The sequence below is a fragment of the Falco naumanni genome, chromosome 6, assembly GCF_017639655.2.
Source record: "Falco naumanni isolate bFalNau1 chromosome 6, bFalNau1.pat, whole genome shotgun sequence".
Classification (NCBI taxonomy): domain Eukaryota; kingdom Metazoa; phylum Chordata; class Aves; order Falconiformes; family Falconidae; genus Falco; species Falco naumanni.
In genome coordinates this window covers 17,982,406-18,001,771 of record NC_054059.1, presented here as the reverse complement: position 1 = coordinate 18,001,771, position 19,366 = coordinate 17,982,406, and the positions used below count along the sequence as shown (strand labels likewise).

The following is a 19,366-nucleotide window of genomic DNA, read 5'->3' as shown; positions in this document are numbered from 1 at the left end:
TAACTGTAATGCTTAATTCAATTTGGTTGGTTTAAATCAAATTTCATGTTATCTATTGACCTCCTCACTTCTGAAATACAACTCTCTTCATTATGTGATCTCTTTTGCATTCCTTGAGGGCTACCTTCCTTTTCCAAAAACAATTGTGAAATTATTATTTTCTTCTCCTTGGATTCTTGTTCTGTGCTCATTACTAGCACGTTAATCAGTAGAGAAAAGCAAGCACAAGCTTTGGGAGGGATGGTGGGAAGGGATAAGAAATATAACTGGGGGATTTCTGGCTCCTTTCACATTGCCAGCTAAGCGTAGCCCTGTGTTTCAAGTCATGTAACATGCTGTGAGCCTACCCTCCACCAGCTCCACCCTAGATCCCTTCTAGTTTATGCCCACACCAGTCCTTGGATTGTAGAAGTGGTAATCATAAATCATCAGAAGTTCATCACAAATGTCCCTTATTCATTTTATCTTATACAAAGTGGAAATACTGTGTGTACAGAAGAGCTTTTATTATTTTTTTTTAATCAGGTATGTGTACATATCCACATTGATATGCAAACATATACTAGAGAAGGCAAATCAGAACATAGGTTTAGTATAACTAAAGGTCAGGAATACATCTGCAGGAAAGGGAGAAATAAAATCCAGTTGTCCTGGCTTCCTTTCTTGCACTTTCATTATTAGTCCATATTTAACATATTTCATTTAAAAATTACAGGAAGATGACTACAAGAAAGGAGTACACTGCAAGAAGAAAACTTTCATATGCAATATAGGAAAAGCTTGAGAACATAATCTGAAAACTATGGCATGTAAAATTAAAAGTAAAAGAACAATTCAAAGACAAAATGTAGCATTACTCTCTCATTTTCCAGAGCTAACACTATTTACGTGGCAGATAAATTATAATAGATTACTGTTGTTGGCAATGTAATAGGGATAGTTATTACTGAAGAAGAACTTGTTACTGAGGAATTTTCCCAAGGTATTAATAGACTATCCACCAGCTTTCCATCTGTTTTTTCTGGAACAAACATATTCAGTGTGACTAATACAAGGAAAATCCCACTATCTTTTCTGGTTGAAATTCCCTAGTGCCATATAACGCATTCAAATATTCCATGCATCAATTTCCTACTTATTTTATCAGGTGACAAAAGATACATTAAATGAGTTGACAGGAAACATGAATAAATTATTTTCAAGTGTATCAAGTACCAGATGTTATTTATCTAAATATAATTTGAAGAAAACATGGTAGGTGAGTTACTGCAATAAATACGTACACTTTGGAATCCCACATGGCTTTATTATAGCTGACGTTACAGCTTTCCTGCCAGCATTTTGTTCAATTTTGCTCAGAAAGAAATGGAGAAAAAAAAATTCCATCAACAGGCACTAAAAATGATTATAGGCACAGGTGAGAGACCAAATGTGCATGCATTACCTAGGAATAGGCACATCTGAACTTGCAGTTCAGGCAACGTTTCATCCAAATGTGATCTAAACAACTGCAGTAACTGGCTGTCAAGGAAATTTACTCTTTCCAGAGAAGATCTCTAGGTGGCTGAAAAAGTCCTTTAAGATCATGAAAAGAAAACCAACCAGTGTACTTATTTTATACAAAAGGGCTTCTGACAGGTGTAATGTAGTGGTCATGCCTGTGGTAGAGTCAGGCAAGGAAGAGCTGCTGGCTGGATGCAGGGTAGCTGCATATTGTGCAGGAAATTCTCAATGTATTGGGTGGCAGAGTAGCCCAGAATTTGTAAAACCCAAAAACTGGTTTCAATCTTTCTCTCCAGGACCTCATTGATTTTAATTGATCATATATTTTGTTAAGGAACTATAAACATGGAAAAAGATGTAAAGTCTTAAATACATTTATAGACATTCATATGCCTATATATAATCTTTATTATCTGGAAACCAGAGTCAAGGTATTTTAAACCTAACATTATTCAGAAAGCAAGACAGACACATAGCAAGCCTTGACTTACAGGGTATGTGATCATTCCTCCCTTTGGAGGTCTAAACAAATTGATTGGAGGTCTAAACTGACTGATTACAAATGAAGTCTAGCACCTGATTTAAGTGCAATTCAGATGCAAGAATAAATAGAAAGTTGGGAGTGGTCTGCAACAGATAAGTAAAGTTAGTCTACTATTCAGCCTTAAGCATTTGAAGTTCATCTACCTTCTGACTGGAGAGAAAAGGCAACCTTCACAGAAAAACTGAGAACAAATGGCCAGTGAAAACCAAGTCTTCCCACAATGGACATAACATTCTATTAAATCAGATTATCTCACCAAATATTCAACCAAAAAATCTCATACAAAATGACAAAATCCCAATAAATTTGGGGCAGAAAAAAATACAGACATACTTTCAGGGAGAGGACGGTGGGAAGTACAGAAACTGAAAGGACTTTAACTGAACTGATGCCCATAATCAAAACTTCAACACTAAGACATAATAAAAACTAGCAAGGATAGAGAGGACTCATATTTAGATATGCCTTAGGCAAAGTCCAGGCTCCATTTAGCCAGGTAGGCTCATATTGTTCTTATTACCAGGAGAAACCGGAGAAGAACAGGCTCTTTCTAGAAATAAAGAGCCATCCAGCATTCACATGTGTTGTAACTGGAGCACGCAGTCTTCTCTAAATCCTTTTTTTGTCAGGTCTGCTGGGTGTGAGAAAAGCATGGGACTCCTAATCACCAACCTCAGAAAATCCATAAACCAAAACTGTCTCAGCTGGCCAGATGTAGGCAAAATCTGGTAAACTACATCTGACTTTGTCTTTTGGTGGTCCTCATATAGCCATGGAAAAGACATAAAGCATTACCTCTCTGTGACTTCAACGCAAATGTGTAGAACTCTAAAGGAAAGCAGACTGTATTTCCAGTTGAAAGAAAAAGAGATATAATTTTGGAACCCCATTCACTAAAATGACAACATGAACAAATTTTCCAGTCCTGATTCGATATTCTGAAGTGACTGAGAATGTCTGACATCATGTTCAAGACTCATATGTGACTCAGATATCTGACAAAATAACTGCTCTGTCTTCCATGAAAAGAAGAAAAACCCTTTCATTACTTTGCTTGGGGATGAAAACGATCATGTTTTCAGTCACTATTTGCCTATAGCGAGCTCTTAACCTGGGTTCCCCATAAATATACTCCTCCTAAATCTCTGAAATCCAGTATGTCAATGTGTATTTTCTTTTTCTCTGGAGAAATAAAAGACTTCTGCTTTTGGGTACCCTTTCTGTCTTAGGAGGGAAACATGCACCAGTAACAATCTGGACAGAGAAGTGCCATACCCTGAGGAACATTCCATTCCAGCACTAGTATATGAATAACCCTTCGGATAGTAGTTATCTTCATACTCAGAAAGTTAATTTGGCATGCAGGAACATGTAGTTACACCAGACTGCATGAATCAAGATGTTCAGACATACCTGTTGCTAACCTCCATCTAAACAAGGATTGTCTTTAGAATGGGGAATGATACAGCGGGATGTAAGCCCCAAATAATTTTTATGCCACGTTCACCCTTATGTACTCTAGAAGATGTTAACCTTAACTAGGATTTTAGAGGTATTCAGCAAGAAAGACAGAGGATCAAAGGCTCCACATGGAGATCCTTGGCATGCTCTTTCTTCCAAGGTTCCTGCCACCCACCAAAATGAGGCACAAGCTACCACAACAGCCTGGGTAAACGCCACTGGAGTCACTGAGAGCAGAAAAGAAAGGTCCCTTAAAAGACTATTCCTGTCCTGCAATGAGAGGTTGATACTGACAGTAAAATGGCCTTAGTGATGTGACAGTAGGCATCCTGATGACTGAGGAATGAACATCAAGCCCATTCTAGAGAGCTACTGCCTATTCTGTATTTGGCCTTGCAGATCTAAGTACGGATTTCTTTAAGTTCAGAATGAGTCGTCTCCTTTTCTTCCACTTTTAACACTACAAAGTGGCATTCGAAACCCCTTTGTCTTTTGGAATGGATGAAATCCAGCCTAATGGCTGGATATCAAGAGGAAGTTCACTACTGATGAAGCATTTTCATAGGGAAAGATCCTGAAAAGAGATGGGGTAGATAAATTGAGAGAGACAATTTATGAAACTGAACAATACAATCTGTTAACAATTGCCAAAATCCAAGAACCTACAGCAACGTTCTCTCACCTGCTGCCAAAATAACAAGAAGCTTAACACAATGGCAAGGGCAGCAGAGAAAACAGTTCACAGCTTTCATCCACAATTTACACTCCTCAAATATGTCACTGGGCTGAAAACTTACATTTGCCATAGCCTCGTCTTTTGCTGCTGATAGGAGAAATATCACAACTTCTAACCATAGCTTCCCTATTTAGGAATAAAATGGTCAGCTCCAATTGTACCTACAATGCAGGCATCACTATCTAAGCTTCTCAGTCTCTTCTTCCATGTCATGAATGCCATCTGCTTATTTCTAATGATTTTTCTGAAGCTCTATCCAGACCATTTCCTTCTTGCTGCTACTCCAATCCCTCAGCTTTGTCCCAATAATTTCATCTACTACTTCCTTTTATTCTCCCATTTCAGGCAGAATTAATTAGAAAGGGAATTATTGCTCTGAGATTATTTTTTTTAAAAAAGTGTTTTTATGTTAGTCTCTTATTTATCAAAGCAATGCTATTAAAGCATTTGTAAGAATCTGATACTTGTTTCAAATCTTAGAAAACTCATCCCTGTTATCAAAATCAAACTAACAGACAGAGTTGGACTCAGTGAATATTTATCTTCAAAAGTGGAGCAGTATCTTACAGTTCCCCATGTAATCATATTTATCCCAGTAGTAACGCTACAGAAATGCTGAAATTTCCCAATATTTTCACTGAACTCCTTTTTGGCTTCCTGAGAAACTGAAGTTCCTTCTGTTTGGACTGGGCATGGACAAGACTGTTACACACACAATATATAGTGAATCTCAAGATGAGGCAACAAGGCAAGAAAAAAGCATGTGATCATCTTCCCATTGTTGTCACACATTAAAAAAATTGCAAATGCCATTTAGCTACAAATCAAGAAGTATTATCTAATTTTTTCCCTAGCAAGTGTTACTAATTCTGTAGCCTGAATACAACTGCATAAAATCTCTTATACTACCGTATGGCTGTATACACTAAGAATAAACAACAAATTTTTTAAAAGGTTAAAACTTTTTGGTCATGTAGCGCTCCACTGTGCATAGAGATAATAGTATCAGTCTTCATTCTGTACTTAATTCTCTACAGTATTTATTTAAATCTAGTAGTAATAGTATATATTTATCTGCTTGAGGTCAAATACAGGGTGCAACAGAAGTTCTTTAACTAAATGAAAAATCACTGTAAACAGCTTATTTATGAATGCTAAGCCAATGTGTTTCTCAGGAAAGTCAGAAGCATTTTAGTGAAGAAGATAAAATATCTCATGCATTAAATGAAAATTGCAAAAAGGCATATTAACAGTGAGGATGATTAATAATGAGACCATCTAAACATTGCTGAACTTTTCAAAAGCAAAATAATATTTTTTTAAGGCAGCATTATACATAAATGTGAATATATATACACACACCTGATGAAATTCCTACTAATTAATGAAAGCTCTCTAGTTTTAAACAGCTGTCCATTTGCCTTTAAAATTTCTGGGTTTTAAAAGTCTATATATACTTGCGCCAACTTACAGAACAATTATTTTACTACTGTGATTTCTAAGGAATTATAAATAACACAGAAACCACCCTACTCACACAGCCACAAAGATGTGGTAAGGTGGACTGTCCAAAAAGAATCAATTCTTTTTAGTTTTCTATATTCCAAGATAAAAATCTCTCTTTAAGTAGTTCGGGAATTCAGTAACCTCAGCTATTCTCAGAGTGTTTGTCAAAAGAGCACCACCACAAAAACAACCTGAAATTCATCTTCAGAAATCCATTGCAGAGTGTGACAATATTTATGTCAGTCTTAGCTTTCAAAATAAATTTACATGAGTACTTTCAAAATTAATTCACAGTTAATTAATTCAGAGAGTAAATTCAGACTAACATATTTCCTGGATTTGTTTATCAAACATGCAGTCAGAAAATGATCAATTTTAAAAGAAAAGTGGGTATATAATATTTCAGGGGGAAATCAGAGATTAGATTCAGTCTGATCATCTTCGCCAGTCTGAAAATGCTAGGTTGCTACTGTATTTGCCATTGCTTGTTTGCTTTTGAGAAGCAGAGAATGACAGTATCAGAATTATTTGTTCAAAATAACACCATTTTGCAAACTTACAGTATCCCCTGGTGACCCTTTTGCTCCTGGTTGACCCGGTGGTCCAATTTCACCCTATTTTTTACATAAAGAGAAGAATTCTGTGATTAATGTATGTGTAGTTAACAATTTAAATATTCTTTATTTTTATGTTGTTAAATATCTTAAATTAAGTAGATTTATTTATTTAGGATTATTTCTCAAAGTATTATGAAGTTAACTTTGTTACTTTTAAATTATTAATTCCTTCTGGAATATTGAAATTAAACCTAATGAGAGATTTTTGAACATGACTCAAAGAATTTGGAGCATGTCTCCATTCATTTGCAGCGTTATTTGATGTCCTGAATCCCCACTGTGAAAACTCTTCTCTGAGCACAGACTGAACCCTTACTTTGGAATGGGTGTATATATATACATACAGGTTTTAACTGTGGTTTGAACTGTTAATAATACCTTTTGTCCTTTTGCTCCTTGATTTCCAGGGATTCCAGGAATTCCCTGAGGGGGGAAAAGAAAACCTTTTAAATACATGGAATAGTTTCTCCAGAAAATAATATATAACAGCCCCCCCCCCCCCCCCCCCCTTCATGTTCTCATAAATTTAGCATTTGCCATATGATTTGTGTTCAGAAATGGCCAGGAAATAGAAAATTTAAAAAAAAAAACCACAAGAGAAAAGAGCTTCAGCTGGAAACGAGAACTATTTGATCTGGGGATACAGTGAAACACTAATGTTCACTCACTCCCCAGTGCTTTCACGCCAGGAGTCCATGTCTGCTGCTGGGTAGGCTTACATACTCCCAGGTGCCCACCAAGGGCTTCAGTGCTTTACTGAAAACCCTGACACAGGGAAAGAAACCACTTTTCATTATCCGTAAGAATTTCCACATAAGTGAGAGCAAAAGTCCCGGTCAATAGAACTATGAGTATGACAAATTCTGTTTTCCTAAAATACAGCAATTGAAACAACACAAGAGAGAACTACAATTGTATTTGATCTATGCTAGCTTCCACCTCCATAAATACTTGAAGACCTCTTGTCATTTCCTCAGCATCATTGCACATTTAACTCTACAGTCTCCTCGGTTTTCATACAGTGATCAGTTAATTTAACATCATTCTATTTTAAAACAGAACTCCACATATACTTGAAACTGTAGTCTACATTCAGTTAATCTATTTTTTTCTCTCAAGTAAAACTACTCAAATTTATTGGACAGACACTGTTCTTGTACCCTGATTAATCTGCAGCAAGATTGTGGCTTACAGACTTTGCGTTTTCATCTAATATTGAAATAAATATGCTGCAGTGGAAACCAGAGCACTGTTCTAGACACCACCAAAACAAATGCATTCTGTGGGAAAAAAATTTAACATGAACATAACAACCAGGAATAACCTGATAGTTTCCATATGGATTACATCTGTGCAATGCTGGCTTGGAAAAGATAGTTCCATTGTTTTGCACTTTACACCCAGCTTCTAGTTAATGAGCCCATCAAGCAGAAACAGTTCATTGGCCAATGGCACATGAGTTAACAATTACATCCTGAGCATTTTACAGATCATCAAAATTCCAATGTACCTATCATTAAAAGAAGAGATCAAAGAATATAACAAAAAAAACCCTGGAACACAATGCTTCACTCTGAGACTTCTACTCACATTGTATAGCATAACTCTTCTTGCTAAACTTATGTCCAAAACCACCTTAGATCTTTTGCACAAAGAGATGGGAAACAGGGATATTTATTTATCATCACATTTAGGAAATTCCAGACCTGTCCATGAGTTCTCAGTATAATTATTTAACAGTTAATTTCTGTAGCAGTAAAATATAAAACTGAATTATAAAGACCTGTATCTGTAATATAAAACAGGATTTCACACATGCTGAAAAACCTCCCATTAGGCAGCAACCCTCTTGTACTGAAGGGAGATACCAAAGCCTTCCATGGTTACATTTCCATGCTATTTGCAGGGCTAAGAGAAGATGGTTTCACATAATTGTCCAACACAGCATTTACATCCAACACAACAATTCACCATTATATAAGCATGCCTAAATGAAGAAACAACATCCCACTGAGCTGTGTTGAACTTCCTTGGCTAAAAGAAATTGTTGATACATTTAACTTTACATCAGTGTCAAAGAAAGATAAAACTCAAACAATAATTGTAAAACTAAGTCATATTTCCTTTTTTTTAAATCTGTCTTTTCTTCTGATTAACTCTGCACTACTGAAGTACATGGAACTTAGGCTCTTACTTCAGTGGAAGCTGGTCCAGACCCTTAACATCCTCTTAGAGCTCATTGACATTCACCTAGCTAAGAAAGAATCTATCACTTATGCTGATGTGAGTGATTCCCAGAGTGGAAGATTTTCAGTTATTCTCCACACGTCAGTTGGCACAAGAGGAGAAGAATGAAGTGGCTAATTTGGTCATAAAGAATGAGGTTTTCCCATGGGATTTATTTTTATGTATAGCTTCCATGGTTCAGAAATTACAAAACCTAATTTCTGTAGGATCAGCTCCAGGACACCTAAAAAAATTAAATTTGGCTTCCTTCTCATTATCTATTCCCAGTCTATTATTTCCTTTTACATGGATGATCTCTGGTTATGCCAATTAGAATTATTTGCACTTTCCCAAACGACAAGGTTAAAAAGTAGTATAAATATCCCAAGTTTCTTCCCTAAATTCTAGGTCAAAAGTCAAACCAAGCTTTGGAAATGTGTCGTGTTCCTAAACAGAGCTTTCACATGCAGTACAAATCATCAGAATCTGACCTGTTTGTCCACTACGAGTAATAAGGCACTTTTAATAGGAAGTTATATTTAATAGGGTAACGTAAAAGTAAACTATCAAAGAAACCTTACTTTAATTGTCAAAATTATCAAAAATGTATTCTTACTTTAAAGCATGAGGTGAAGCAACTAGTTTTACTCCCATTTGTATGACAAAAATGTAACTTTTGTGAAGAGTATATTGCAACTAAAGTTATCACAAATGTCTGTGTTTAATCAAAATTAATATGAAACAGATTCATCATGCAATTTTCTACCACTAAGGGAAACACAATGTTTGGAACTACTACAGATGGGAAAACTGCCACCCACTGGGAGTAATAGAATCAATGCTATGGAATAATTCATGAGTCACTGGCCTATGGAAAAAAATTTCCTTCGGGGATGTCCTTTGCAAAGCTATGAAGCAACATTTTGTTCATATTAAATAAGAAAAAAAAATGTAATTATAGATTTTCTTTGTCTTTCTAGAAACTTGTTTTAAATGGTTTGTATTTATCATATATGCAGTTATAATGCCAATGAAAAAGGATTACATTTCTAGCCAGAACAGCTAAAAATCAAAGTATCTACTGTGCTTTAGTCATTTCTGTCTTTACATGTTGGACCTTCTTACATTTCTGAATCAGTTAATTTGTTCTCCTTCTTCTATATCAAATTTCATGTAAGGTTTATTAATCATTTCTTCATATTTAAAAATGAAGTTTATTGCAAGCCTTACCATTGCCTTAGTTCTTTCAGCATCATCAGTCTGACTTTCTCAATTACCTTTATTTCATTCAAATGTCTTCCTCCTTTCACTGAAAACTTCCTTTAAACAGGAAGTTTTCCCTAACACCATAAAAGCCTGTAATACTATTTTTTTATCCTTAATCAGAAAATACTATAATCACATGAAATTTAAGGCCAGCAAGATAGCCTAGTAAACCTAATTCCTTGGTTGAAAATCATGTCTAATCTAAAGAGTCTCAACTGCAGTTTTATTACACGCTGCTGCACTTGTGCCTAAAAACTAACGTGATCATGTATCAGTCCAGCAGCTAACCAAGATTTGTTACGTATTGAGTCCCTGCTGTCTTTGCACTTTATTCAGCCTCCTTTGCCTGTTTAATCCCTTCTCTTTCACCCTGTGTTACATATGTGTACCTAGAAGCCTGTCAGCTTTCTAAGCTCTTGCTACAGACCTGGGGAGGCTTTGCAGAGTACCCCCAAGATCTAAAGTGACACTTAAATGCCATGTAGGTAACTCAAATTGCCTCTGGCGCCACTGAAGGTGCTGTGGAATAGCTGATCTACCCTTTGAAAAAGATGGTGGTGTGCTCTAAGTACTGTGTTGTATGTGCCAGATGTTGCAGTTGCGCTCATACATCTCAAATGGCTCTTGGAGTCAATGCTTAGGCAACCAAATCCCACGTCTCATTCTCTGGAGCAAAACTTATCTCTTTTTCTTTGCTTTTCTTGTTAGTATATGCCTGGTGTGATAGACCTCTATAGGCTCATATAGCAAAAGCTTCTGACAAAGTCTTCACATTGGCTAGGAATCACAAGACGTATAGGTGTGAAGTAGGATATCCAAAGGTAAAGGGAGCTATTGCTATGCTTTTCTTGCAAGAAATAGCAATGCTCAGCCATGGGTCTCACCACTTCATCACAGAATGAAGCTCATCTGGGTATGTAATTAAATCCCCCGCTGCAGTCTTCCTCAGCTGCAGCCCCCACAGCTGGGACTCCAGAACACCCAAAAGCACGAATTTGTTTCTATTGTGATGATGAGCTTCAATGATGACACTTAGAAAATTCTGTATAACTATTCTTCTTTATCCCAGTTCTAGCAATTTAAATAAATCTTCCATTCTTTGATAATATCTGGCAGATATAATGGACTTAACTGTAAAAGGAACACGATTTCACAATCCCTGGAAAACCTTTCTTGTAGCTTTCATTAATCATAAAGTGTCTATTTTGTTTTGGATGATATTAAACAGCTGGATTTTTTTTCCATGCAGTTCCACAAAAAATCCATTAAGTAAATTGCCTGAGGCCTTATATACAGATCAACTAGGTGTAAGGATTTTTACTTCAGCCACAAGCTACATTTCTCAAAATATTTTTTCCCACTTTTCTAGCTAGTGTTACAGCTCATTTGTATCTCCCTCACATTTAACTTTACTCCTAAAATTAATATCTATTAGATTAATATATTCTTTATTTTCTGCTTCTGTCTATAATATGCCCATCTCTTCGGTGCCTGGTAGGTCTTCGTTCTTCAGTACTGGCTGATAGCCCTAGTATGGAAAGTAGGAGTTTCTAGACTACAGATATAACGGATCAGTAAACTCTGTCTCTGGAAGATGCAAAATTATAGAGTATTTCCAAAAGCTTCTCTGTTATGAGCAAACACTATTGCAGTCAATTTCCCAAGTAGATGGAGAGAACATGACTACAATTACCTTATTATCTTATTTTCTTAGGGTAGGTATACAAAATTGTACTCTTTCAACATACTGCTTTAAACAGGCTCCTCACTGAATACAGTATATCTGGATTTTTTAATGTGTCAAACATTTGATAAAAACTGTCTAGACAAATCACTACGGAAGAGTTTTTCAAACTATCCACTCTTCTTTCAACATCAAGACAAAAATAATTGAAATAATATAACATTTTTCTCTAGTAAAAATTTTAATTTATAATAAAGCAATAGTTCCTGTTTAAAAAGTGAGACCTTCTGAAAAAATGAGAAAGTAGTAAAACATAAGATAAGCACAAACCCTTTAATTCAGAGGTCATCATCTGGGGGTGGGAAATCTACCAGCTTCTCTACTACTATTGTTGAATATTAGTAAATATTATAGTTTATTTTATGGCTTAAGATAGTATCTGCTTTTAGTTTATTTTTTTTAATGAGGATGATCAGTGAGCATATTTTGCTGTGACTCCACCTTGTTTAAATTATATTAATTAAAAAAAACTCATCCATTGAGTAAGATTTAGACAGTTTTGTTAAGAGATGGTCACATTCTAGGCTGATGCACATTTACACAACAAAAATTCAAACTGTATCCCTAATGATTGCTTATAATTCAGGCAGTGACACAAGCCTCACAAAAGGCTCCCACCAAGGCACTGAGAAATTGTTATCAGAGTTTCAGTCTTAAAAAATCCATAGGCATTTTAAGAAGATTGCTAGAATGGTGCTAATTTTTACCCTACTCTTTCTTCAACAGGGTAACAGTTAATCAGGGTCAGCTGAAGGGTCGGGTTTAAAGCAGATAACTACAGACAAAAAGATGTTTTTTCTAGTATATAAGATTTTTCTGAATTATGTTTCAATCAAATGGCTCCTTCCACTCTGAAAAAACTGCAGTTCTGATTCTAGGAAGACACTAAAGGACATTACATGAATTACAGCAACAGAAGAAGATTCACAAAAGATATCTATCTACCCAGATGTTCCCATGATCCCTTTAAACACTCAAAAAATATGACTGTTTCTATATCCTTACTTGAAAAAGCATACTTGATGACACATGAGAGATTTACCAGAGGTATGTAAAAAGTACAAGTCAAGCCATAATTTGGATAAAAGTACAACAGTCAAGATACTTTTTAAAAGATTACAGCAAATCCTTGATAATCCTAATAGAATGAAAGATACAAACCAAATTTGGATAGTGGATAAAACTTTCTATTGGGGAAAATAGCAAAACATGTAAAAGAAATTCAATGAAGCTGCATCTGCCACTACAGAATAGTCGGAATTAATGACAAAGAAAAATACAAAGAAGCATTCCCACAGACGTAATGAGCATCCACTTCACTAGAACAGCAACTTTAAATTAAATGCAAGAGAAGATCTTTGTGGTTTTAAGACCAGAGTTTGCAACTTTTTTTTTTTTTTTTTTTTTTTTTTTTTTTGGCAAATGAGTTATTAAAAATAAAATACACATATGTTAAATGTGGAACACAGTGACCCCTGTTGCATTGCCAACAATACAGACATTGGAAAAGTGCAACTTGAAAGCTGGAAATACTAACAGGAAATGAAAACTGTGTATATCCTTCTACAGGCTGCAACTGTTGTCACTGTTTCTTGTAAATACCCTTCAAAATAATGCATCAGACTTGTCTGATCTTTGTGGATCCAAAGGTAGCCAGAGAAAGCTCGAGCGCCCAGCCCAGCAGGTGATACCATGATGCCTTTCCTCTGCCTGCCATGCCAGGCACCAGCCTTACAGACTGTGCAAACCAACATCTAATCTCTAAAGTCTAAAGAGTTTACACTGACTTCTAACAGCTGACAAACTGACCCATCTTTGACACACATAAACACACTGATATTTAAGCAGTTAAATGCTTTCAAAATGTTTTAATATTTATCTATTACTTAAATTACAGAGAAAAACTTGTGATGTGTCACACAATCTGAGTACCTGGCACATAAATAAGAGAGAGCAGGCTGAGGATGGCAGAGCTGCCTTGAAGGACACTGACAGCTGCTCTGCTCCTTGTACTCAACATGCCCAGCTGCCTGACGCTACAAAAATCGTAGTTCTGTTCACACAGGTCACATTGGTGTACAAGAATGCAATTTTCAGCCATCCCCCTCTCCTGTAGTAAAAAGCCACTCAGTTAATTTAGCAGTGAGTAGGTTTAACAACAAATCATGCACTTTTTCCATATGGTGCATACTGTGAAATTTGTTACAGGATGTAGCAAATGAAAACAGTAAAACTGTGTTCCAAAAAGGATTGTAAAATTGCTAGGGAATTAGTCCATTGCTGGCTATTAAGTAGGATAAACCAGCATTCATTTTTGGCTAAGGAAGTCCCAAAAGCTCTGACAGACAGAATTTGGCAGTAAATTACAGGCAAAAAAAATCATTTTCTACATACTCCTATCCATTGTCAGAGAAAAAGTTCTGTGACAACTCTTCTAGCCTGAGTCTGCTTGGCAATTCTTATCTGTTTAAGAAAAAGCTAAGAAATCTTGGTGCAGAGACTGGGATCAAGCCCTTCCAGAGTGAAAAGAAGGAAAATCACACCTTGACTCACAAAGCAATCACTTAGACTAAATTTAATTACTAAAACCAATTTACTAAAGCAAAAATTAATTTGCACAATAAGAGTCAAAGGTTGTTTCTTAAATGGTTTAATATTTCTGTAGTACCTTTCTTTATTCTTGGTCTTAGTGGATCTAATAACCTTGATTTTGCTGGTCCTGTAGTAATTTATTCCATATTGGTCCACTATGAGTAAAATGTGTCAAAATCCTAAAGTCAATCTTTTTTAACCTTGACCTAAGAACAGGATCCCATACACACTGCATTCCTTGGGCTTCATCAGCCCAGAGTACTATTGATTTGTGATACATAACTTTTTTAGAACAATGGCTAAGCACAAATATACAATATATTAACATTATCTATCTGAAAGATAAACAAATGCTGGTCATAACACACATAATAATGAAGACTTCCAATACAACATGATGTGGTACAAATGAAAAAATAAGTATTTTTGTCATATTCTTTTTTCATTTTGGGAAGGAGAGATCATGATATATTAATCTTAGCAGAAACATTAATTAAACCTTACAAATGGACTTAAATTCACTCTGATTAAATAGTTTCGGGTTTTGTTTCATTATGGATAGCAAGCCAGCTTGTATTCTGACAAGACTTTCCATATCTTCAATTCACTGTAATTTTAATACATAAAGATTATAAAAATGAAAACATTAATTGCTCCAAATTTGGCAGCACTGTATCCACTTGAGTGCCTGAGCCTTGAGTATCAACTTCACAATTTCAGGCTTAAAGCTCTTTGTGGACAGGGACTGTCTTCATGGTTTTCTCAACAGAGATGAACCAACTACCTCAGTTACAAAACTATATCACAATACTGAGTATAAGCAATACTAACATGGTTTCTCTGATGAAAGAACCTTTAAGACTCACGAGTAGTGCACATCTCCCTTATTTAACTTTACTACATCTTTTCCTGTTTCTAAACTATGAAGTATGTGACAATCTATCTTAAGCAAAGAGCACGCTGTACAAGAATAACTAATCATGAAGGACACATGGAAGAAGCATAACAAGAAACTAGTTACTCTGACAGTCCGGCTACCACCTGAACACAAAAATAACAAAGAAACCTCGCTTTGTTTGCTTGGTTTTTTCTTTCACATTTTGTGGAAGGTTTCAATTCAAATAACTTTAATTTAAAAATCTAAACTGTCTAAGCCAGTTAAAAGAAACAGGCAACTTCAGAAAAAAAAACGACCCCATCTGTTTGAGACAAGTATTTCATGATGGGATGAATAATCCTATGCAAATACTAATTTTGTATCAGAGAAGAACCATAACAGAGAGATAGACTAAATATGTCTACTTGACTATACAAGGTGAAAACCATTCTGGATAATTATCTGAGTATAGACTGTAGATTAGATGCCCACATACAGTACTTGGTGCCCCAAAGGAGTTACAGCTAGGTTGCCTCATATCACTACCCTGACCCCTGTTCTCAAGGAGGCTGTAACTCGGACCCTCTGAGGACACAGGTACAGCTCATCGTTTCTCTGGCTTGTCCCACATGTCGAAGAATGATGACTAGCAACAAAACTGGTTACCCTGGTACTACCCTGCTGAAGTTGGATCAGAAAGAGGAAAGGCAAATATCCTTTTGCTAGTCCTCTTTGTACTTGTGGTTAAGTAACTCGCCATAAACATGCTGAGAAGCACAGGATAGAACAGCAATATGTAAATGAAATAAACTGAAATAATAAATATTTATGGCTGCTACATTCTAAGTGTCTTCTCCATTGATAGCCTACTGCCTATATTTGGTTTCTAAGTATAGCAATCAGCTGAGGGAATCTGTTTGGTCTCCAGAGACAGTTACCTAAGCTGTAAATCAAAATGCAAATTTCTAGTGTTCATAGTGTATTAGAAAAGGAAGATAGAAATATAGGGGATGTGTTTTAAAGGCATTCAGATGTCTCTTCTTTTGATTATTCCCTGGTATGATCATTAACAGAGAAACAATTCATACCAAGAAGAGGGCACTTCCCCAGAAATCTGAAACACTATGTCCCTGTGTTCTGTAGAGCAACACTTTTTTGGTGTTTTTAGGAATTTGTCCTTGAGTCATACTACCAAGATTCAAATCTAATTTTATATTACTGTTGTATCGAAATGCAATGATACAAACCAGTGACAATCAATAACGTGTATGCCTAAAAATGAAATACGAAATTGCACACACAGTCAGCAATTGCATTGCGAACCATTAGCTCCCACAGCATTGCCCGTGACTACAGCGAATTACCAATGTACAGTTTAAAAAGCTTTGTCTGAATTTTGCATTTATACACCATAATTGTGGGGGGGGATGGGGGGAACCTATAATTGCTCTGCTTTTATTCACAATAAATGATAATCTTAGAGCTAAAACTTTATTGTCTGACAAATATTTAAAGATTGAAAACATTTCCATTTTGCAGCACATGTTAAAACGATGCCAAAACATCCAGATCCATCTTGGTTTTCTGTAGCTGGCTCCTGAGATCAAACAAAATGAAAGACCATAGTAGTACAGTGTTCACTGACTTGCCACTTAGGACAGGCATATTTTAATTACATATTCATGCATTTTGCAGTCAAACATAGTCTAACATACATGACACTGTGTGGTTGAAGACAGTTGCTGAGCAATAATCTTGAACACAAGTACTGTGAATTACAGATGAGAGCAATGCAAAAATTACATTCTTATTTATAATCCAGTAAGTTTTATGCCTTGTATTTTTTGCATAAAACCTACGGTCTAAATGAATGTTTATTGTTACAAAAAATATTTTTAATTCTATCAGCACAGATACTAGAAAAACTGAGGTATTTTATATACTATCTCTGCAATATGTGCGAGAGCAGAACATTAGCATAGACAAATACACAAATAATGAAGCTGGCATTGCTGCAAAATATTTGAACACAAAGAGAAAAGGGTATCTTGCCTATTATTTACTTGTAAATCCTCTGCCACAATCCACAAATGGGATCTTTACTCCAGTGGCTGTCAAATATATTCTCCTTTACAAAAGAACTTTTTTCTTTTTTCTTTTTTTTCTCTTTTTTCCCAATAAACTGCAAAAATGCTACTTCAATGAATTCAAATACTTTCTCATATCGTACTTTGGTTAAAAGGTGATGCATATACAGCGAAATCAGGCCAAAATCATGTGATGATACTGCCACCCAATAGACACTGTTGGGTACTTTGGCCATCAGAAGTTCATCCAAATTTGTAAGTATTTCACTATGCATATATTTATTTTTCTGATCCTATGCATAATGTTTTTGTTGAGGAATATACAAAATTAATTTTGTTAAAGATGTAATTTCTAACATGTTAGCTATATTACTGAAGGATTTGATGATGTCTTGCAGTGTTCCTTGAAAGCTGTGGGAGTTAAGAAGAAAACTGGGGGAAAAATAATGGACAGATGTTGCTGCTTCAAGATTAATCAGCACATGTGAAACGTTATTTACTGGAAGTATAAACACCAACTTTCCTGGCGCTAAAATGGCAGATGTCAGCCCAATACACAACATACACCAGTCCAACATTCTCTTCAAGCATTTCCTACTTCAGAAAATTTTTTCTTGGATGTATGAAATTAGCACACGAGTTCAGGAATGCCCTAAGTATTATTACTGACATCAGGTGGATCCAAAAGAATGCAAATGAGCCCTTTTTTAAGTATCACATGTCAAAGGGAGTGAATGTTAATCACTTAATGCATACCTATTTTATTCCAGTTCTATAGTAAAATTTTCAAGAACTTTAGTGGTTATTCTCAGCGGGGTGAATTAACCCATTAAGCCTAGAAAGTATTAGATCAGATCAAATTACATTAAACACTTAAGGAAACACACACACTATAGTTTTAATTCTTTAATCTTAGTCAGTTCAGCAACCAATCACATTTTTAACTGAGATGTGGGAGTAAAGAAATTTCTAATGAAGAATACAGGATCAATTTAAAGTTGTGTGGATTTGCCTGTTCAGGTCCTCAAAAATCTCCACCTCATTAAGTTCAGTAATTTTTTAGAATGTCTTTTTTTTTTTTCAGTCCAGGCAGTAACAAGTTAGCTAATATACTTTAATTGTATCTATATATCATTTGATCAAAATAACATAATACAACTCAAGGAAATGCTTCTGAATGATAATCAGTTACATTAAACTGACTTTTTCTCACTTAAAAATACATTAAAGGTCAAATTGTATAGCTATAATGGTCAAATACTGATAAACCATCTCTATAGAAAGGCCTACTGCAATATGAATACTAAGACAATCTAGTTTCTAGTAGTTATGTTTGTAAGCGTGTGCATATTGCAGTCTCTGCAACTGATGTGAAGGTCTCCAGTCTCTGAAATGCATAAGCATTTAAATGGGCAAACATTTATATGTATTTTTGAGTACTATTACCATGAGACAGAATATCTGATGTGTATTGTATAAATCCATACTGCCAATTTGCTTCACTTAGTTTCATAGCAGATCTCTAGACTCCATCTTAGCCAAGCTTAGAACATGACAGCTGAAGGCTGAAGCTGCAGTATGAAGTGAATATGATCATTCCCGCAGTGGGAAATACCACAAGTGGAACAATGTGTGTCACAGCTCTTACTCTACAGACAGTATAAGCTTACGCCAAAGCACTTCATCTGGGAATTAAAGCTCACTTTCAAGTACAGATAACTAAGAAGTATAATACCAAGTTTAAAATCTCTACATGAAAATTTCCAATATCAATGCATAGAAGAAATTACACTCTTCACAAGTTTGTGGGTTTGTGTATAAACAGGACTAGTTCACTGGAATCACTTACAGAATACAACAAAATAAGCACTACCACTACAACTTCCTGCTTAAAAGATAGTTACTGCAGTCTTTAACGAAGCTGCACCTTCAAGTGTTTGCTGCAGAACATTTATTTCAGAACCACACTGCTCTAACATATTTTTTAATTTATACAAGATGAACACATTATTAAGAAACATTTTGACAAATTACAAGGATCTGGTTATTGTAATACAGCTCAGCAAGTCCACAGGGAGATTTCAAATTGCTCAGAGGTATTTCTATACGATGTTTACAAACCAGATGCAGTGGAGGAGGAAGGCTGGTATGGAACATCTATCACACATGAATTAGTAAGAAAAGTGCCAGCACAGCCATCAAAAGGT

At 35.6% G+C, this 19,366-nt stretch overlaps 1 protein-coding gene across 1 annotated transcript in view; it reads right to left on the bottom strand.

The window, feature by feature from the left end:
• The window catches only part of COL21A1 (collagen type XXI alpha 1 chain), a 113,924-nt gene that overhangs the window by 20,105 nt on the left and 74,453 nt on the right, over positions 1 to 19,366 (bottom strand). Inside the window, exons 18-19 of the mRNA XM_040599398.1 lie at positions 6,746 to 6,790; positions 6,311 to 6,364 (exon numbers count right to left, since the gene is read on the bottom strand). Coding sequence (XP_040455332.1) covers positions 6,311 to 6,364; positions 6,746 to 6,790 — 99 coding nt within the window. The remainder of the gene's footprint in view (positions 1 to 6,310; positions 6,365 to 6,745; positions 6,791 to 19,366) is intronic.